At 39.7% G+C, this 22,506-nt stretch overlaps 1 protein-coding gene across 1 annotated transcript in view; it reads left to right on the top strand.

Moving 5' to 3' along the window:
- Window positions 1–22,506, top strand: part of KIAA1549L (KIAA1549 like) — a 103,926-nt gene that overhangs the window by 53,463 nt on the left and 27,957 nt on the right. The window contains 5 exon segments of the mRNA XM_085223840.1: window positions 557–728; window positions 3,321–3,484; window positions 8,643–8,833; window positions 11,708–11,835; window positions 21,942–22,120. Of these exon segments, the coding sequence (XP_085079966.1) occupies window positions 557–728; window positions 3,321–3,484; window positions 8,643–8,833; window positions 11,708–11,835; window positions 21,942–22,120 (834 nt within the window).

Here is a 22,506-nt window from a genome sequence, read left to right as displayed (position 1 = left end):
AATAGAGAAGCATCACAAAATTCCTTTCTGCTCTCGTCATTTGAGGTGTTTAGCACTTGCTCTACTCTCATGAAATGAAAAGGTTCAATTTCAAAATTCTGCTGGTGTTTTCCTGAATAATAATGAGAAAGCACAGTTGTTATTGTTAGCCCAGGATCAAAAATAGTGAATGTGGCAGTAAAATGTGAGGGGTATTTTCAGCTGCAATGTGTTAGTGAAGTGTGGTTTTCAACATTAGGACAGATTTTAAGAATTCCCTCTTTACGGAGGACTGCAATGTCCAAGCATTTGAACCTTTCCTTTTTACTGATGCCTTTGCTTTGCGATAGGGTTATGCTTAAGGATTTTCATGAAGGCAGTTAGTGCTCACTAATCCTACTAGATGGTAGCATGGAGGGGAAACCCTGCTCCTCCTGTAATATTTGCCTTCAGCTTATGCGTATACCAGATCTGACAATCTGCGTGCACTGCCTTCAGTTAACTTCATGCTGGCTTTGCAGTGATACGTTACAAGTAGGGTTTATTTCTTTCTCTCACTTTGTTGTTTTTCTGAAAGATGGTAAAAATCCAACGAATTCCGGGACCCAAGGAGCCAGCTGAACTGACATACTATACTTTGTACAATGGGAAACCTTTGCTGGGCACCGCAGCTGCCAAAATTTTGAGTACTGTTGACTCCCAGCGGATGGCCCTGACACTGGGTTATGTGATTCAAGTTCAAGCTGATCGTAAGAGTCATTTTCAAGTTTCTCTCTGTTAATCTCTCTTTTTTTTTTTTTCTTTTTAATGACAACTTACTGTATGAATAGATGCCTTAAACTAATTGAATCTCTTCAATTACCTGAGGTGTTGGTCCAGGTGGCATTGAACTTACAGAGTGTGTCTCCATACCTGATCTCCTAACTGGCTAAACAGCAGATAAAATGGGACTTTCTGGGGCCATTACTTCAGCCATCTCTCTGCCTGAAGAAGCAGTGGTACTGAAATAATTACACGTAATGGAGATAGGAAAAGAGGGAGCCACTATAACAAGTAATTGATGTATCATCCATAAAGATATGATTGAGTTAGAAGGCTGAAGTATGCTGTCATTTCCAGGGAATGAACTATATACTGTACCTGACCCTTGATTTGATCATCCTCTGTTATTGACTTTTATGAGACTAAAATTGCACATTTCCATTCCTGTCTCCATAAAGCCTAGTATTTAAAAATCTAAACTATTTTGTTTGCAGTGAGAATGTCTAGCAGCTTTGTTTTTGCTATAGCAGCTGTAGGGAACGTATAGCAGCTTTATGACTCTGTGGAGTTTTGTTACTTGTATGGATACTTTGGTAATGATGTAGCAGCTGCCACAGATGATCTAACTTCGTACTTCTGTGATTTGATAAGGCAGCCTCATTCATATATGGATTTTCATAAAAGTGAAATGTGCATACAGTATTGTAAAGAAAACGTACAGAAGTGGAAATGATGACCTTGGGTAACTGAGATTACAAAACCAGAGTGCATAAAATGTAGGAGGTAGAACTGTCTTTATACTTGATTAAGGAATCGGTTTGTCTCATTTTAGACACAGAGCTCACAGTCAGCCTTTGTGTTCCAAGGAAAATACTTTATCTGCATTTTGTTTCTACTCATAATTTGTGTTAAAGCAGTTTGAAAAGGTCTGTACCAAAATGCAGTAAGAAAAGTTAACTACCCCAAGGAGCTCATAGTCTGGCTGGACAGATGAATAATAACAAAAAAAAAAAGTTCCTGTTTCATAGGTGAGGGACTGAGTTACAGCAAAATGAAAGCTTGCTCCAAAATCCTCTTGAATTTGCATAAGCAACAGATTGACTTATTGATGGTAACGTTGAAGACAATAACTGAATTCAGGATTTAAAACCAGGACTCTGAAATGTTAGTCCTATTTGTCACAATGTCATGGTTTCTTCTGCATCCTCCACAAATCATAATTGTACTTCAGTAGTTCTCTGCCCACAGAACAGCTCTGCTAAACATTATTTTCTGATAAAATTCAGATTTTCCTTCCTTCCCCACAGCCCTTTCATTCCCAAAATACGTGTTCAGACTCATTAATTTAGAATTATACAAGCTCATTGAGAAGTGAACCTTGAAAGGTTACTTACTCCTGGGGTTCAGCCTGGCTTTTTGCAGTCTGTAGGCGTACTGTTACTAGTGGGTACATAATGGTGCTATTCCTGCTCAGCCTAGCAAACTGCATTGGCTCTGCAAGAAGGTGCAGAAATGCAAGGAAAAAGGGGCTCAGCCTTTAAACACGCTTTCAGCTGGCTTTCATAACTGCTGCAGAGCCAGAGCATTATGGTGTGCACTCAGTCTGATCCTGAAATACGCTGTGTGCCTCTGACAGCTAATAAGCTCAATGACATTTGAAAGCATTAGACCCCAAGGAAATAGAAAAGGCTATTTTACATCGATATGTTCACAATTGCCTATCCATGCCAGCCAACAGTGGCACAGGAAAATAAATAGAGAAAGCACGTGGAAGTCCACAAAATATTTCACTGGAGGAAAATGCAGAATCATAAGGAGATTATCTGGTGTTTTTCAAGGAAGAAAAGTAATGGTAACGGGTTTATGTAGCAGGAGGTTCTCTTATGTGAGTCCGAGTTGAGCATGCATACTAAAAGACTTTATTCTGGGGAAATGGAATCTAAAAGCATTTAAGTACCTCTCCATTTCTGAAATGTATCCTCTTCCTCGTGTCATTATTAATATATCTGCAAATAGCTTTTTCTGTCCTTAGCAATTTTCCTTCAGAAATGATGGATTAATTGTGATCTTAACTATGACAAAATATTCCTAGAGCACAAGAGAAGCATTTTGTTATTGTCCCGCTGGTGTCAGTAATGACTTTCAGCATGTTAAGCTTCGTTGTCTTGGAAAAAGCTGAGCCGATTTACTGTTGTAGAGCCATTAAGGCATGAACTCTGTGCATATGCTTTCAGCACATACAATCTTTTATAAGTTGGTTGTGTTTTGAAAAGTAGAGGATGTATTATTTAAATCTCTTCTTTAAAAAAAAAAAATACGTAAATGATTATTTGAATGATATCTAACATCATCTAGCATGGCTTGGGAGCTAATGGCAGCTTTTGCTGCCATGTATGTGAGTTGAACAGTGTTGCTGATTCTTTTATTTTTACTTAAGAAATATAAAGGTGTAAATAGGTACTAACAATCTTTTTTATGCTAATTGTTATATTGAGGCAGTTGAAAGCGCTTTAGGAAGCAATTTGCATCTTTTATTGATGCAGTGAAACTTACCAATGTTGGTTTGCAATTTTCTGTAGCTGTGGTGAAGAACCCACCCAACAACCTGTGGATCATTGCAGCGGTGCTGGCTCCCATTGCTGTGGTTACAGTTATCATCATTATCATTACAGCAGTTCTGTGCAGAAAAAACAAGAGCGACTTCAAACCGGATACCATGATGAACCTGCCTCAAAGAACTAAAGTGAGTGACTGATCTGCAAATCCAAGATGTCTCTTTGCTTTCTGGAGTTTTTACTCTGATTCTCTGCTAGGTGTACTTGATGGATCCTTTGGTTTATTGAAGCTACAGACAGCAGGATTATTGTGATTTCTGCCTTGCTGTACGATTGTAGATTGGGGTGAGAGCTGAAGGAAGGTGTGATGTGTATGACAGGTCCTTTCTCCTCATCTTAGCACAACTGCAGAATGGGTACAGCTGGTGTCAGCTGTATCAGAAGTGATACTTAAAATACATTGTCATTTGATTCCCAATATGCCTATCTATTTACCTGTTAGAACCTAAGTAGCATTAAGACTAGATCTGGAAAACTGAAACAAGTGATATTCAAACACGCACAAAAAATGAATATCACTGCAATGTCGCGTAAAGTCCCACTGAAATGTGTAAAATACAGACCATGATTGATTAGGGGCTACTGTGAATATTATGCACAACTTAATTCCTATGTGTAATCTCAGGTCCCAGCTGGAGTACAAAGGGAGACTAATTTGTACATAGTTTTGAACTGTCATCATTATGGGATACGTTACAGCTGAGTGAAGTTACTATTTAGGAAGAAGATTGCTGGTTGGAACTGCAACAGAAAAAGAACTTAGTTTAATATTCCACAGTTACCATGCCAAAAAGAAAAAGAGTTTGCAATTTTGACTTCTCCAAGAAAACAGGTTTAATAAGGCTACGATATAGGTGATAAGGTGGAAACCTATTCCTTGGTCTGTGTTTACACCAGCAGTCAGTGTGGTCAAAAAGGAGTCAGCTCTGTAGAACAAAACAATTGGTGCTGAGCTGCCGGCATCCACCCAACACACATTTCAAATGATTTTCTTGCACATTTGCTCACATTTGTAACTTCAGTGCAACGCCTGCTTCTAGAGTGCATTTCTTATTTTTCTTTCATCTGAAAGAAGGTTTGTGAGCCTTGAGATTGTGGTATGATGTGAATCAAAGTGTGGTCAGTGAAGGTAACTTGGAGATTTACTTCAAAGGTGCACTCCTGATCCAAACTGCAGTGCTAGTGTAGAAGCTTCCTCAGTTTGTTACTCAATGAAATAAATATAATTTAGTTCGCTAAATAGAAAGCTAATTTGAAAAAATGAAAGCTAAATAGATGTGTGCTTAGTTTCACAAAGACCGTACCATCGTAAAGGTTCAGCCAGGCCTAGTTTGGGGTATACGTTGCTGTATTGACCATAAAGTACAAATCCAGCAATAGGATGGAAATGGACTGCTTTTGTCTTTCCTGATTACCGCATCTTCACTTACAATAGGACTAGGGAATGTATTTTAGAACGATAATGTTAAAAGATAATTTTGAAAGAACGGTTTGATTTTTATTGTTAATTCCAGCGTTGGTGACCTCAGAAATAACAATAATCGCCTAAACTGTAACTGCTGAATTCACTGCAGTTTGGCAGTACAAGTAGCTGATGATGTCATGTCTACATCACATTTTAAATGAATATGTAGGAAGAAATTCTTTACTGTGAGGGTGGTGAGACACTGGAACAGGTTGCCCAGAGAGGTTGTGGATGCTCCCTGCCTGGAAGCACTCAAGACCAGGTTGGATGGGGCTGTGAGCAACCTGGTTTAGAGGGAGGTGTCCTTGCCTACAGCAGAAGTTGGGAACTACATGATATTAAAGGTTCCTTCCAACCCAAACCGTTCTATGGTTCTGTGTGATATTTCATTGCTTAGAAAAGGGCCTGAGGCTGCTTGATTAATGCTGCATCTCATCTGCACGTGGGGTCGCAGCAGAGTGATTTTAAATTTAAGGAACAGCTTTAATATTTCGTTTGTGCAAGCCTGAGATTTGCTTCTTTATCGTTGGGATGTTTCTGGTACCTTTTGAATGTGAGGAGAAAGTCATGGGATGCTTACAGCCTTGGGCTTCAGCTGCTGTTTCTGAGCGGTGCTCCCTTGTACCAAGGAAGCTGGCAGAGCAGCCTGTTCATCACTGCAGTCCTGCTGCTGCTGCAAGCAGAGTGATGCTGCAGCTTTTCTCTGAGCAGAGCTGCCTGCCACAGCCCGTGGGGACTCGCTCGTCCCATGGCAGCGGGTAGGATGCCTGAGCACAGCACGGAGGAGAAATGAAACGCCCAGCTTAAATATCCTTCTGCAGAGTGGGGTACGATGTAACAGCAGGATTGCTGCCTCTGCCTGGTAATTTAGAAATGACTTTGTTGTTCTCACAGACTGCCAACTGAATAAGTAGGGTTTTAAAAACGACCTTTCTTGTACCGTATATTTTATAGTGCCTTATGAACTGTGTTGTTTTGTTGCCATTCTGAATTGGCTGAGGAGCCGGTGACATCAGGACTAAGTTGCAGGGAAGTAGCAATGTTACTTTTTTCTTACCCAGTTTATCATTTTCCCAGTTGTAAAACTAATTAAAAAAAAAGAAAAAAAAAAAAAAGTAGAAAAACTAAAATAGGTGAAATTCTAAATGGAATTTATCTTAACGTTCTTGAAACGCTGCTTTTGTTTTGAGATGCTTGATTTTACTTTGAGGTTTTGGGCAGATGTGAGCTTTTACCTCTCTTGCTTCTGAATTCACAGCATGCTTTTTCTAAAGGCTGTAATGTGAAATTGTTCCTTTCTTTTAGTGCATGACAGTATAAGCTTGAATGTAAACAGAGATAAGATCTGCAGTCTAAGACCCACTAGCAAAAACAAATAGCGTAGGCCGTGAGAAAACAGCCACTATCAATTTGGTAAAGGGCATGGAAAAAAGAAACCTGAGACACTGCCTGTGTTTGTGGGTATATATGCAGAAGAAGGGAATAAACACCCTTTCTTCTCTTTGTTCCTTCTTTGTTCTATATTTAAATATCAGTGTCTTTCATAATCACTACAAGGAAAAATGTCCCAGTAACACTTCTCTATGTTCGTTCTGCCCTTTCCCAGGCAATGTAATTTAATCATCTAATCATGTCTTGCTTCAAAATCAATATTCAAATTGCCCTCCGTCAGTGTCTCTGAGTTCTGTGGCCATATTGGACACCTATCCTTGCTGTGCCTTAGCACTGCCTGATCGTGATTCAGTCTTGCCAGTTGCCTTCAGGGGTGGTAAAGCCATCTGTTCCTGTGGACTTTCTCAGAGCAGGGTTCCAAAATCAAATTTTATTTAACGCAATATGTCCGCTGATGAGGATGGCTTTTTCAGCTCTTCCTTAATGCAGTTTGTTACCAGACATGGTGGTGAGTAGAATTTAGATTAAATCATCTTTACTTCGTTCCTTTGGCACATACAAGCTGGGACTCTCTAGAGTCCTGTGAAAACTCTCATGTTCTATCTCTTCTGTTGTATTTTATTGATTTAAAGTAAGAAATGAATTAAAAGTTGTATCTTCTATTCTTTGATCAGTGTGGGGAAATGCCTGATTTAATCATACTTTTTCTTTTCTCGCCTATTTTTGCGGAATAACTGGGATAGTTTTGACTAATGCTTAATATAGATTATAAGGCTGAAAAGCATTTTATCGATTGAAAGTATTACTGTCTGGGATGGTGTGCAGTAGTTCACCCTAATTGTCTTTGCACAGCTCCTACTTCCTTTTCTCATTCTTTTCCTCTCTTGGTTGCTAGTGGCTGCTTTTATGGTCCCTTGCCTTCAGAAGAGGGCAAGCAGAAGGCTGTCAGGGGTGGTAGCATCATGATTTGCCATGGGGTAGTAATGGTGAATTGGCTTTCCTCTGATACACTGCAAGGTCTGTCGTGCCAGTGCGTGGAGACGTCTGCTCCCCAGACCAGAGTTAGCCCAATTAGTATTTCCTTCATACACTGGAGCTGTTTATCTGATGAATTCTGAAGTATTTGAGCACATTAGAAATCATCAGCCTTGGTTTAAGCAAGAGACACAATCCCACAGACAATTTGTTTTTTTTTTTTTTTAAGAACACAGCTTTTCATTCTCAGACTGAAATTGCCTATGAAATTTATCTGTATTTTTAGAGATAGCCCAGATTCAGGAAGGGACAGAACAAGAGAAATGGTTTTTTATAGCTCATTCTTTTCCTCTGCACAAATCAGCAGATTTTTTTATCAGTCTGATTTTATTCTAGAGTGAAAACACTCAGTGGAAGCCGCACAGGATCCCGAGAGGAACCACTTGGTTTTAAATAACTAATTTTGATGTGTTCCTTAAAGTAAGCTTGAGGGTTAAAATCAGCCTTACCGATCTTCGGAATTCTTTTTTGATGTTTTTTTTAGCATTCTACAAGTAGTCTTTGTACTTCAGGAAGAATGCACATTTCTGGGACAAATTAACTCAGTTAAATGCAGCAAGAACAATTTTATATGTTACCTATTTTTCCCAGAGCTGGCCAGAAACGTCCGAGTGGTTGTTCTCTTCCCGATAGGGAATGCATTTTTGAAAGTTAAGTTTTGGTTGAATTATTAAATTTCTCCGTTGGGAAAATCCACCTTTCACTGGCTACTTTACCCTGGATGCGTTGTCATTTCTGCTTTTTGCTTGCAGAGGCAGCAGGGAAAGCACAGCCGTGGCTTCAGGCTGGGTGCACAGCACTTGGCTGCTAGGGCTGTAAGCCTCTTGCAAATGCCACTTTCCAAGAGAAACAAGTAAAATAAATGAGAGCCTTCCCAGTAGGCAACTTGAAAGCCAAAGGGGATGTGATTACATTATTCTGAGAAGAATAATTTTGGGGGAGGGGGTGGAATTTTGCCCATGAAACTTTCATTTGTGCCTTTTTTTGCTTTCATTTCATCTGGAATAAATTACTCCTTCCTCCTTTGCAAACATGAGATTTTGTCATGGAGAAAGTTTTGTTTTCTATGTGGCCTTGCTTTCCTCCTTTTTTATATATTTTTTTTATATTCACTTTTGCATTGTCTGTCAAAGGAATTACTGGAGGTGTTCAGACAGGGGAAGGAAGGTTAGCCAAGTTCAGTACTAACTGATCACGTTTAAAGTATGTGTAATGGAGATATCATCAGAAAAATGGTGTTGTTGGACATTGGTATTGCAATCTACCCGCTTTTACCTCTAGCTTACTTAATTAAAGAAGTAAAGGAGTAGTGGAAAATTGTATATTCCAATGGAAATTTTGTGTTTAACATATGACACGCTCTGGAAATTTTTTTCTTCCACTTGTTTTTGCAGCCAGTACAAGGCTTTGACTATGCCAAGCAACATTTAGGTCAGCAGGGAGCTGAAGATGAAGTTTTACCAGTAACTCAAGAGACTGTTGTACTTCCACTTCCAGTCAGAGACGCTCCTGCCTCCCAGGAGAGAGAAATCACTCAGGATGGGAGCACCATTAAAACAGCCCAATCCAATGAAACAAGGAAAAGGTATGGAGTCGTGCGTGTTTGCTGAAGGGTGAATGGGGTACGTGTTGCCATGGCTTAGGAAAAATTGAAGGGTTTGGTACCCATGCACCATGTGTGGCAGATGATTCCTCCGTGAGATATTCTTGGCATAACATTAGTCTGTACTGGGTGTGTAAGTTGGCTGCAAAATGAAAGATAAACCAAAGTGAAGAGTCTTCACAGATTGTACATGAGTAAAGGAGTTAAATGCGAAGTGCTTGTCTTGTACTTGTTGGCCTTCTGCAAGAGATAAACCTAAAATAAACATTGACTCTGGAGGATGAACACGAGTCATTCCTCAAATAAAGCAAAAGACAAGTCTTCTGTGACTGTAAATTGCTTTAGCACTACTGGCAGGCTGCATCTGTCCATCAGTTGGAGAGCGAACACTAAGCATCCACAGATTTACTTCATTAAAGCAAGATAGCTGGATTCAGAGTATCTGTAGCAGGACATAACTTTGTAGAGTGTGTAAGAACAGACTAGATGACATCAGTTTCTAAAGTAAAGTTTCTCAGTTGTACAGTCTTTCAAAAGTAAGTTTTCAGGGTTGAACATATATTAGAAGCTTTCCTCCAGGAGCCCAACTAGCTCTACTCCACTGTATGGTCAACGGTACCTCTGCCTGAAATTTTAAGTCCTCCAATGGTGGAATCCTCAAGGAATCTGTTCTTCACTGCCTTTACCAGTAGGAACTTTTATGTAAGGCCTACCCTGAATCATCCTCAGTGAAACTGAATGAAAGATCACCACTTATACTGGCTGCAGTTCCTGGTGCTGTGCTATCACAGATAAACCTTTGCAGAAGATGTTCTTTAAAATGTTAGTTCAACTTATCCAGAGCCATTTTGACACACAGGTAAACCTGTCCTATTACTTAATAGTCTTAAAGAAGTGACTAGGAGCCTTAACTCAGTCCTTGGAATGGGTGTAGAAATCCCCCCTTCTACTTAATCTGCCCTTTTTTTTTTTTTTTAAGCAAATATGGATTAGCAATCTTCACTCAGGAATTCACTGGGAAAGTTACACTCATTACAGAATTGTACTGAACCTGTGATGGTTCTGCAGAGTTAATTTTACCTCCTTCAGGGTGATAACTTGAGTAAGTGAGAACATACAGAAATGCAGTCTCTTTTCATTCTTGAGTTGTGTCTGGGGATGGAATTTAATGATTTCTTAAGTTGAAGAAATATTTCTTGACCTTTATGTATTTGCTCTTTCATTCTGGTTACTTTGCAGTCTGGAAAGGTCAATTTAAATCAAACTGCCATGAAGTGGCTGGTAACTGATCAGAATATCTTCTCATATTGTCATGAAGGAAGCTTCACAGATAATAAGTGTAATGATTGCTTTAAAAAGATGAATATTTACCTTAGTGGGAGCAGAAATAATTGTGCAAGCTATCTATACTTGTTTTTCTTCATCGTTCCCAAGTAGATCATCATCTCTTCAGCTATTGATCTGTCCCTGGAATAATGTAAATACTGGGACTCTTCATTAGCAGGAACAGGGAGACTTACAGGGGAGAAATTCTTTTCAAGAATGTTTATTCTCAGTAGAACTTGACAAGAAAATCCTCAAGCTGAGATGATGTAGAGTGCGTGCTGAGTTTTCCTGAAGTCATGGAGCTGAGGAGAGCTGGTGTTAATGTCATTCCGCTCAGGCTGTCATCCAAACAGAGTCCCAAGGAATTAGTTCCTCATACTTGTCCCGTCCCATTCTGAGTACAGCCAACGCTCTTTACTTACATGGCTAGGACAGTCAGAAGAAGAGGTAAATGTATGTTTCATGCTGGCAGTACAGTATGGCAGTAACGGGTTGATCTTCACGGTATTTTTGTTTTGATAGCTTTTTCTGGGCATAAAGCTAGTTTGACAGCAGTAGAATTAGTTGGATTTCTCTGTAAACATAAGTCCTTGCGACTAGTTTTTTCCTTAGATGCAGCCTGTTTAAATTGTCCTTTGACCAGCCGTGATGATCTGGAGCGTTTAACTGTAGATGGGTGCACATGTAACTGTGCAGGTCTCATAGATGGTAAGTTTCACCTCTAGGAATAATTTGACATAATGCATCGATTTGGAATAGCACCAAATATGATATTTTCTACCTTGGCCTGTGTTTCTTGACTTGTGCATTAAGACCGAGTCATCTGCCTGCCTCCAAAAGAAGAGCACTTCAGCTGAGATTTGATCCCAAAGCACCCAGAGGGAGAGGTGTACACTGTGTGTTCTGAGGGTTGCTCCTTGCTGAGAGCCAGCACTGATGGGGGCTGCTGTGCCCTCCCTCCTCAGCCTGTGTGGGGCAGTTTTAGTGTAAGGAGATGCAATGCCTGCACACAGAGCAAGTTTTCGTAGGAGTTTCAGCAGATAATGGTGCTGGTTAAACTGTGTTAAGTGCAAAGAGGTAAAAAGGAGGTAAGGGAATTAGCGGGTTTTGCGTTGTGGCTGAGAAAATAGTTGTGTGCTGGTGCAAGCTAAATAATGAAGAAATTATTTGAGCTGTGTTTATAACAGCAAGAGTCTTGTTTGTTTTAGCTGTATAAAGACACAGAATTAATCACAAGGATTTCTGTCCTCTGCAGTGCTGCTTCTGTCATTGTGGGGGTTGTGCGTGAGAGGCGCCTGCTTTTGGTGTGGCTTAAGATGCCTATCAGCCCTGAACTAATTGAGGAGCAGTGCCCTCCTGCCATCAGTCTGTTCCTGATTTTCCTATTTGTGCATGCCGTTTATATTCTGTACCGTTTTGGTACAAAATCAGACCTGAAAACTCAGTGGCGCAAACTGTGTTGATGAAATAACCTTGAAACGAGGTTTGTGAAGAACTTACAGCCTCCCTTGTTGCTATGGTTACTTGCAGCCGGTCCCCGAGCCAGAACGGCTCCATCATCAGCAACGAGTCGGGAAAGCCCAGCTCCAGCCGGAGCTCCCCGCAGAAAGTCGTGGCACCGCAAAAAGTGACAAAAGACGAGGGCAGGAAAAGAAACGGTGAGAAGTGTTTGCTGGTGAGAGCTGCCCGCAGCCGCCCGTCGTGGTACCCGCAGCGGCGCTGGACGTGTCACAGCCATCTTCCTGTACCTTTAGCTGTCCTTCAGGTGTTTTCTTTTGGCAGCTGTGTTGCTGCTGACAGTTATTTCTCGCTTTCACACAAAGCGGTCTGCTGCTTACTTCCTATGCATGGGCCGTTGCAAGTTTTCTGTGATTGTTTGTTTATTTTTATGTTTGTTTTTAAACCAGCAAGCTGATATACCCGCAATGATGCTTAGTAGATGGACTGGATTTACAGTTTTTATCCTGTATAGGCTGTTCATTTCCATTACTGCACTGATAACAATTAATTAAATAGGTAAAAATTAATTAGAAAAGTGTAAGATGTTCAGAGCTTTAACTTCCCATCTCTAATCCTCCACATCGTAGTTTTTTGTTACTAGCACTTAATGACGGTGTTTCCTGATGCTCTTAGAACACTGTGCTGGATGTTTTTTTGCAAGCCCTTGGTTGGCAGTGGTGATTTGTGACTTGAGATGTATCAGGAACATTGGCTGAGAGCTGTGTCCAATCCCCTTTCTTCCTTGCTTTTCTTTGTCAATCTCTGTTTATTTTTTCTGAGTTACAACTTTACTTCTATAGCTATATTCTCCATGCGAATAGAAAACACTTGTGCTTGAACCAGTTGATCGCTTCCCCTTAAAGGGAAGAAGTAAAATTGGATTTGGCCTCATTAGATTCTGTCAGTAGCAGGAATTTGTAATTATTCTTTATTAGAAATATATGTGTGGAAGTGAGGACTCGGATTAAGAAAAAAATCTTAGTGTAGGTTTGCTTTCTCCAGTAAGTCACCTGAGCAGCCTCTGTGGGGCGTTCTAACGGCAGTCCTGCTGTGACATTATGCCATCTTTTTGTCATGGCATCTTAGTCATACAAAAGTGCCATGCAAAGAAACACAGCGCACTGTAGTGACAGATACACAGCACCAGAGATGGCCCTTGTTCTGTACAGCAAAATCATTCTGCTTTTTTGAGTGACCTCGTTTCTTTCTATACGTGTATCACAGAGCACTGCGTCTTTGGGGAACTATATAATTGGTGTAAATATAGTACTCTCTTTTTCAATCAGCTTTACTGAGATTCATGCAGGTTTACCAATTCACACAAAGAAGTTGTTCGTTTTTTGTTCATGTGTCTTTATTGCAGTGCTTTTTTATGATAGACATGTCTGTACTCCAGTCCTGTAACAATAGGTATTCTTACTGATCTATCTAAAAGTGAATTGTTCCTTCATAACCAAGATAAAAAATTTTCATTGCTTTAACTTTTAAGGACCATAAATTTGTAGGCCTTATTCTGTGTTTTTTTTTTTTACTATTTCCAGTATATGTCTTCTTTACAAGACAATGACATTTATGGTTTCCAGAGTTAAAAGCTGAAATACTAACTATTTTTTTTTTCTTAGCCCAGGAAGGTAATATTCCAAAAAGCATCAGGTAATGTTTACAATTGTTGGTGAAATAATTTAGTTGATGGTATTCTTTATCTTGTTTTTGTTAGGTTTAAAATCTTCCAAGAAAATTGGTAAGAGTATCCAGTTTCTTGTTAACAACTTGACTAACACCTAACATCTTCGGCTGTACTGCATTTCTATCTAGAACATACACTTGTTTTTCAAGAAACCTTTCCGTGTCATACATGGCAATCCTGACCCTTTGTTTCAAATCTTAATTTCATTTTAGCTTCAAATTTACTTGATAACGATAACTATGTACTTCTCAATTTCTACTGGAAAACTAATAACTGCTTTCTTTCCTTCATAATAGTACCTTCTCTCTTCCAAAAAAAAAAAAGTATGAATAATGATGTTTTTTTCATGGGGTTAACGTCTTTCTTGTTTGGAGCAGCAAAAGAGCTGAATTATTTCTAGCATCACAGGGAAACCTCCATACTCCATTTATTCCAGGGATGCTGGCCATTTGTTCCTACCGCATGCTGGCAGTGAGATCTAGAACTCCAATGGCAGAACGCAAGAGAAGGATTTACCGGTTTAGAAAGTAATAGTGCAACGTATACACAAGATGGGAGAAAGATAAGCTCTTGCCATCTGGTTATTCTGGCTTTGAAGGAAGCTGTGCATGAAACTCCTTTTGTGCAGAGCTGTCCTTGTGATAGGGACCCCGGTGACTTCTGGAGGGACTTCATTTTTGTGGCTCTAGAAAGGGTCACCTGGTGGTTTCCAGGAGAAAGTATGGAGACGGATAAATGTGGTTTCCTGGGAAAAGATTGGAACTTTTAGCTGGAAGCATAACTGTTTAAGAGAGTTCCCCAATACAAGAAGGAAGATTAGGTCATGGACAAGGAAGTGGCCTTACCAGAATTACAGAACCGGCCTCATGTTTGTTCTCATACGCACGTTCAGATGTTTCTGACCTTTGAGTTGTGTCACACCAAATGCCTCTTGAAGTAGAAATGGAAAAACAAAAATCAAGGCACCTTTACTTTTTGTCACGGAGCTATGCTTTGTTCCCCACTACTGTGATTTCAAATGCTGTTATCTCTGGCATTTTGTTCTTTTTGGAAGGAAATAGATTTATCTGGTGTGATTAGCATCAGTAGAATATTTTGGCTGTTTTTGCTTCCAGTTTAAGAAAGAAGCTGTTTTTTGTCTTCGCTGTTTGTCTAAACCTGCTCTAGCCTGATTGTAGGCTGCCACCTCTAATACACATGTCAGCAAAAGAAGCTGCATATTTTCTTCTTTGAAAAGCAGAATCTTAGAACTGGAATGAATCCCTTGACGGTCACATGTTTGATGTGGGGACTCCATGTTGGAATGGCTCATTAGTTGCCATAGTTACAGACCAATTTTAGATTCCGTTTCTTGCTGACATTTAGTTAAACAGAAAAATGACAGCACTGGATGTTACCTCAGTACATGAACTCTGTATGGTTTGTATCAAAATTGACTCCAAATGCAGTGTGTCAGGGCTGAGAGGGAAGAATTTAGAACCACTGTAGGCTGACAGGCTTGGCTTAAGCACCTGATGATCTGGGGGATGAGGAGAACTCGTTGGCCGAGCCTTGGTTCTGAAGAAAACAAGAACAAATTACCTAGTTTTATTACAATAACGATACATTTTTTTATTAAGATAGTTACTTTTTCTGTGTTTGTATTGCAAATTAATGTTTTAATAGAAAGTTTTCTGTCTGAAAGGTAATGAGTTGGGCTTCCTTTTACTTTGGACAATTAGACTGAAATCCTGTTTCAAACAGTGCTCAGTTGCACATGATAGAGGATTGTGAAGTGAATGAATCGGTCAACAGCGTTACTGTCAGTTACTGGCATTTTCTGAGACATTCAAAAGAGGGCATGGAAGAGAACAACAGGATGTCAGCACTTTAAGCTGCTGTTTTACCTGGGCCTAACACTCAGCAAATGGCTGAATCCACGTGTGCTTGAAGAATTACAGCAGCCTATAGTAAAATCTTTTCTTTCTCTAGCTCCTCACAAAATCAATCCAGCAGAAGTTACACAGGCCATTTTTTTCTAGAGACTTCGAGTGCTTGACCTTGCAACCTTGCCTTTGGCATCTTTGGGTGGGTGTGAATCCTGTTTTTTTTGGAGGGGAAAGAAAAAAAAAAAGTATGTGAAGGAGATGGAAGGATATTGTTTTCCTGCAGTTATTGATGAAACGCATGGCTCTGTACCTCTTGAGTTGAGAAGTCTTGTAGCTGAGTCCAGGTTTGTACTAGAAACTCATCAGCCTAAGAAGGCACAGATGACATGAATATTCACAAGGAGTCAAACTTCCTTGTGTAAGAAACGTTCCATTCCTGACCCTAGGAATGCTACCTGGAACAATTCTCATCTTCCAAGCAATTTGGATGCTGTCTTGAAAAATAGATCTAACTTCTCGGAAGCAGTTCAGTCTAAGACCTCACTCCTTTTTAAGATAGCAGAAGCTTTTCATAACACTACGTAATTTTCTCTGTCCAGGCAGAAGCTGTCATAATTTTTAATTTTTTTTCCATCTAGTCCTTGTAGCTCATCTGATTGAGATCTCTGCAAATCAGGTGTCTGTAGGAACAAAGTACTGGGGAGGAAAGCTTTGCTGTATTATTAACTTAGCTAAAATCAAAGCGTTTTTTGGATGTAACCGCATCAAGCTATGATACACTGCTTCCTTTATTCTACAGAAGTGTGGGCCACATTTTTCATGCTGTCTGATGTGGCTCGGTGATAGAGCCAGCCTTTCAGAATTTCTGAGCAGTTGTCTGCAGTGACTCAAATAGAAATGAAATAAGTTAACAAGCAGGTTGAGTCCAGTAGCAGTGATGTAGCAGTCTGCTTTGACATAGGGATACCTTGAGGATATGACATATTCTGGGAAACCTCCTGTGCTGGGTGGGATAAAATATCAGTTAGGATGGAAAGGGTTTCATCTTGCCAGTTTTGGGTCCTTTAATGTTGGCTTTCTAATGTAACGTAACCAAACTCTCTGACTCTAGAGGATCACAGCTGATTGGGATGTATCTATCTCCTTTGGAGGTTCTTATCGTTCTATTTTCAGAATGAGAGCAGCCAAGGCAACTGCACTAGAGCATATGCACCGATTTGAAGTGAAATGATTCCCTTTCGCAATGTCTCTGCCTCTGAAAGGCTGACAAATCAGAGTGCTTGGAAGAATTTGGCGTGCAGCTAGTCTGTCATTTTCATCCTTCGTTGCCTTATCGTGAGGCATCTGCTTCATTTACACAAGTGTTGTTTGGGATCTTTATCTAACTCTTAATTCCCTCTCAGTAAACGCCTAGACTTTTCTGGAATCATTTCTTGATATTCAATCACGTGAGGAGGGAAGAAATAACAAACTTGAGCTGAAATTCTTCATTTTGGCAACAGTTACTGTTCTCCCTGAGCCTCTTGAAAGTTTTATGCATTGATTCTTCTTAAAATTCCCCGTAGATTTTGGGTTGTGTGACACATTTCCCCATATTTTTTCCATTCCTTTTGCTGGCTTTTGTTTTGTTTCAATTACAGAGCATGCTACGACCCGGGTACCATCCTACTAGTGACACAAACCCTTTGTTTCTTCTGATGTGGCCAGTACTATTTCCTGCTGCTTTCTGTGCTTGTATTTTGGGGGGGGCAAGAAAAATAGCTTTCCTGTGCTGCTAATGACTGTGCCTGTTGTAACAGACCTCTGAATGAACTGGGTTCGGCAGGTGGCTGTGCAATTAAACATATCTTAATTCAAGTTTGCCTTTCCTCTAGATGAGCTTTATTTTGCCCCTTAATTGAATCTGACAGCATTTTTCATCCGAGGAACAATGTTAAGATGCTCTTGCCATCAGATTGAGTGGCAGTCTGAATGGTTATACTCTTTTACTATAAGCCAGCACTGAAGAAAGCAAATGCATGTTTTTATTGTCAGTATGGACAATTATTTCTGCAGAGCTTTAAAGCTCGTAGAGCACTACTTTGTTGAAGAATAGTCTTCTGATGTAAGTGCGCATGACTTCCCTATCTGACTTAATTGTATTGCCATCAACATTGTCAATTAAATGATTGTTTTAGTTATTAAGCATGCTTATGACGGTAGCCATAAGCCTAGAAATGCCAGCCAAGTAATGAATCTGGTGGATTCTGTACAAACATTAAGAAATACACACGGTGGAAGAATTTGAAGTTTAAATAGATGGGACAAATTTGTCTGGACGTGGAAATCCTTGTTGCTGATTATAGGGTCAAAATAGATGCACAGAAGCTGAACAAAGCAAGCAGGAAATAGAAGAGTAGACATCCTGTGTGACTGTGGGACTGAAACACGTGAAACACATGGCCTGGTGTTTAGAAGAATTTTCACATCAGAACATTAACATCCAAGAGAGATTATTGAGCTTTCTTTATTGTTCTTAGTCTACAAGGCATTGGTTTCTTTGTCTTTTCTCAGAAAGTTTAGTATTTATGGTGTTTATGAAAGGTTTAGAGTTGTACTGTCTGACTGCTGGGAAGGTGTTGGAAATGAGGTGTATGTGTGTGCACAAGAATGCACTCTGTTATGCTGCTATGTCTTGTAGAGAAGAATTTCAGTCCTGAATAGGCTCAGGACTAGTTAAGGCAACTTGTCTTACGAACTCCTTTGGGAACAATCATTGCTTTACTGCTCAAATCTCTGGTTCCTACATTCTGGAGACAGTCAGCTGACATACAGAATGATTTTTCAAATTTATAACTTTTTTCCCAAATATTGAGATTTACTCTAAAATGAAAATTTCCCTGCTACTAATGTAGTTTTCATGAAGTAGTCAGGGTTTCTGTTTGAAATACTCAAATGCAGACTTGTTCCTAATGAGGTAGCTTTTCAGATCTGTGACATCAGTCTCTCTGTCAAATTTAAGATTTTTATTGAATATAGTCTATTTGTTTTCTTATTGTTCTAAGTATTCCATTTACTCAGAGGATTGACTGCATGTTGTACACATGGTCACAATGTTCACATTTGCTTTATAGAAAGTAAATTTTAAGGCTTCACTGAAAGACTTAAGAAAAGGCAGAGCATTCTGCTTGCAGATGTTTGCCAGCTGCTTGTTTTCCATGTTTCTTCTCTGAAGAAGCCATCCTTTTTTTCTGGGATTTCAGAATTAGTGAAATTTTTGCTTCTGTGGAAGAAAATGCATCTTTTCTTTTCAGTATTTTGTTATAAGTTTACCGAGTCCACAGGTAATGACTTCGGAAAGGGAAGGAAAGACAGCCTAGAGGGGGAGAAAGGCAAGACAAGAAGTCTTGTGGATCCTTACTGTGGAAATCTTAGACTGACGTAAGCAATTTCTTTTTTTCTTATCTAAGTTAATAAGTAGATTAACAGCAGGATATCCTACATGCTGGTTTTTCAAACACACAGAATGAGTTTCTCAGATGCTTCTCCACCACTGGAGCACCAGTGGTACAAGTGGGTAGCACCACCTGCTGGCATTGCCTTCTGAAAACTGTGTGGAGTTGCCCTGAAAAGTAAGACTAGAACGCCTTAAGTCAGAGTTCATCTAGCAAGTCTTGTATACTAACAGCTACTGATGTGTAGATAAACTTCCTGTCATGGCCAAAAACCCGGGGCCACAGTGATCCTCATTGCAATTCCTCAACATGACTAAATGATTGCTTTGGATAAATCTTAATGTACTTCAGTCAAAGAAAGGTTAAGTAGAGTAATTCAGTCTGAGTGAATCACATGGCATGAAATATCTAGCACAAGGTGTTTCAAAGAAAGTACGTTACTATGAAGTAGGTGATTAAATAGGTGTATTTTCTCCAATTTCTTCCACTGAACTTTTGAGTCTTGCAATATATGCATGCACACAGTAAAGCAGGAGTTGGAGGAGCAGTGAAGCTGCATAAATGCTTGTGTGCATCTGTTTAAGAAAAGAAATTAAAAGCATTACTTTAATTACGTATTGCTAATTATAATAAGCAAGTTTGCTAATTATAATAAGCAAGGGAGCAAGAATATCTGGGTGGTTTCCTAAAATTTCCTGTGATCATCCAGCTCACCTCGCTGAAGCACTGAGAGAGCTGGACTTAACCTGGCAGGAGTGCACATCAGGAGCAAACACTCAAGGACTTAAACTCCTCAGTGAGCTTCCTTTTTGATTTGTTAGGGGTGGCTGTGGTTCAATCCTGTCGAACTTGCTGTGAATGCTCTCTGAAAGAGATGGATAGGAGCAAGTATTAAAATTACCTCTGCGCTTGCTTATGGCTCACTGCCAATCTAAACTGTAGCGACATGCCGGTAGCTGCGGATCTTAGGCTCTTTATTACTCTTCGGTGAAAAAAGGGCAATTGAAAAAATACTTTTATATCATAAATACTATATAATGAACAAATGCTAAGCTAAGGTGGAATTGCAATTGCACTTCCAATTTCTGGTTCCACTTGATGATTATTTCCTTGCAAATGAGGCTATGCTAGATGCAGGAGATGTACTCAGAAATGAGAAGGCTGGCACTTGTGCCTTCTGCATTCATTCACCACATCAGAAAGAGCTGTCATGTTATTAAGGATTCTCTACCTTAATTATTTTTTTTTAAATGTATCTTACAACTGGAGGAACTCTGATTAGGTAAACATGCATGCTTCTGATCCTGAAATGAGGTCTGAGGAGACGGCCCATGAATTTGGTAGCTAGCCATGCTCTATGGGTGCCTGGTGATCACAGCTGGTGCTTGGCAAGCTGAGTCCTTGTGAAACATTGGGGTGCAACCAGCTGCACTTCTTGATGCTTTCTGTGTGAAGAAAGATATGCAGAAAATGTTTGAAGAGAGTCAGATTTTGTATGTTGATGCTGAACCGCCTTTTCTGCTATGCCAGGTTCAGGCAAACACAGAGGCAGTAGCAAAGGAGAAGTGATTACGCAACTGCTTGGTACTTGAACCACAGGTGGGATGCTATCCAAGCTCACCTGAATTGCTGGGAGAGACCACCTTTGCTCGTGCAGAACATAATTAAGATGGCCATCGCCTCTCTTAGGCCCTGACACCAATGAGGTAGCTCGTTAGGGTAGCATGGAAACTTCTGTAGTGAATTACAGAAAAAAAAAAAACTGCATCGGGCAATCTCTGTGATAAGTGATCATATTCAAAATACCTAGAAGGAAGTATGTGTGTGCTTTCCTTTTATAATCATTGTGATATAAATGCTTTCCTATTGAGGTGCTGTCTGTGATAGGCACTTAGCTCTTTGTTCATTAGATTGTGCCTCTATGAAATCCTGACAGCATGGCCGTCAGTGGGAGCCTGGCAGTTAATTTCAGTGAGCCAGAGTTGTGGTCTGCTCGCTTCTGCAAGCATTCAGACTCAGTCTTCGTACAACCCTGGGAGGGACAGGGGGATTTGAGGCAGGCTAAAGACTCTCTATAGTATTTGGACGGTTCCGTGCAGCTAGAGGGACAGTATTTAATGACACGGTGATGTAACCCATATGGTTCTCAAAAGCCTAAGTAGTGTCAGCTCCACTCTACGCTGAATGCACAGAAAGATAATAAGCTTACTCACTGGGTTCATATTTTATTACCACTTTCAAATATTTTTTTAACCAAAATCATTGACAGTCTTAACTGCTGAGCTTAAACAAGTCCATTGTAATTTTTGCAGTGATTAAATATTAAAACAATGTATTTTCAGAGGAAATAAATTGAGAGCAGACCGCTTTGTTCTTTAGCAGAGGATCTCTACTCCTGTCACTTAGGATATGGAGCAAACATTATTCCCTTTAATAGCAGTTATTCAAAAATGTTTGCGAGAATTCCTTTGTAGAATTTGTGCTCATGTTTTAGAGTCAATCTTATATTCTGAAAGGGAGATGAAGTTAGGCTTAAGATTCAACAGCTGACAAAGTAGCACAGCTTTACAAATGAAATTTGGAGTTGAAGGAACCTGATTGCATGCAGAAGTTATCTAAAAATAAAGGTGCTTCACTGTTGCATTTAAGTCTAAAGATTTCCAGGTCTTCTCCTGTCTCTCAACAAATTCTGATGCTATAACTTTACAGCTACTGAAGGTACTTCTTTGCAAAGTGAAAAAGAGTACTTAAGCATGTCTTAAGATGCAACGTTGTTTTCATTTTAACAGATGTTATTTTTTAAATTAATAGCTTTTGTTCAAGTCAGTAGATGTGGAGAACATGGTGTTTTTACACTGTAAGACACTGAAATTTAAATGTCTGTTTAGATCAGGAGTAGCTACAGATACCTTAGCACAGGGAGGCTTCTGTGTCTGTGGATGTCTTCGGTCTTTTTCATGTGAAATGCAAGAAAAGGTACTTTTGAGTTTAGTTGCCATTTTCATAGCATTTTCTTCGCTGTTCTTCTTGTTTTCTTTTCAGCTTATTAGTGCATATTGGAAATGAACGTTTGGGAGGGAATGCTATATAATTCTTGGAATGCAGAATGCTATCTATGATCTAATGGGATTTTTTTTTTCCCAGTGTGGAAGTGTCGCAGATCTGCTTTTGAAGTGTTCTAAGCACATTATTAATCCTAAGCATGCACTCACTGAATCTTACCCTTAACGTGCAGTAAAAATATCTCCTTACGCTGAATGTTTGATGTGCTTTAGTACCCATCAGCGATGAAGAGGAAGGAGGCATTCTCTTTGATAACATTGCCAAATCTGCCATTGACCCCTTTGACACCTCTTCTGGATCTGTACAGCTGATTGCTATCAAACCTGTGGCACTACCTGCTGTTCATGCTGCATCAGATAGAAGTCAGGAATCTGCCATCATTAATGGAGAGGTAAGGACCATCTGGTAATGTCTGCAGCTATTTCCTTGGCTCTATCCAAAGGTGGCATCATCTTAAGCCTATTAGAGTTGGGGATTTGTGGGAACTTGTCTCTCTGATTCTGTATAAAGCTCCATGTACTACTGTGAGCTCCGAGGTCAAAGAATTTAAATCTTTTTTCATATTGTGTCTGTGAATGTATGTGATCTTGGAAGAGGCAACTTTCTATGTTCTTACCTTCTCAATATCCTTCTGCTTTACCATATTCATCTTAAGAGAACGAGTAATAAGGGCGGAGGGAAGATCAAGATCATTCTCCACGTGAATTTTATAGGTTAACTTGGAAATTGTAGATAATCTGGATCCCAATGTAACCTTTCTATACTGAGCAGTACATC

This window comes from Meleagris gallopavo, chromosome 5 (genome assembly GCF_905368555.1).
Source record: "Meleagris gallopavo chromosome 5, MGAL_WU_HG_1.1, whole genome shotgun sequence".
Lineage (NCBI taxonomy): Eukaryota > Metazoa > Chordata > Aves > Galliformes > Phasianidae > Meleagris > Meleagris gallopavo.
The sequence above is the reverse complement of the archived record's forward strand: the minus strand, read 5'-3'. Positions and strand labels throughout refer to the sequence as shown.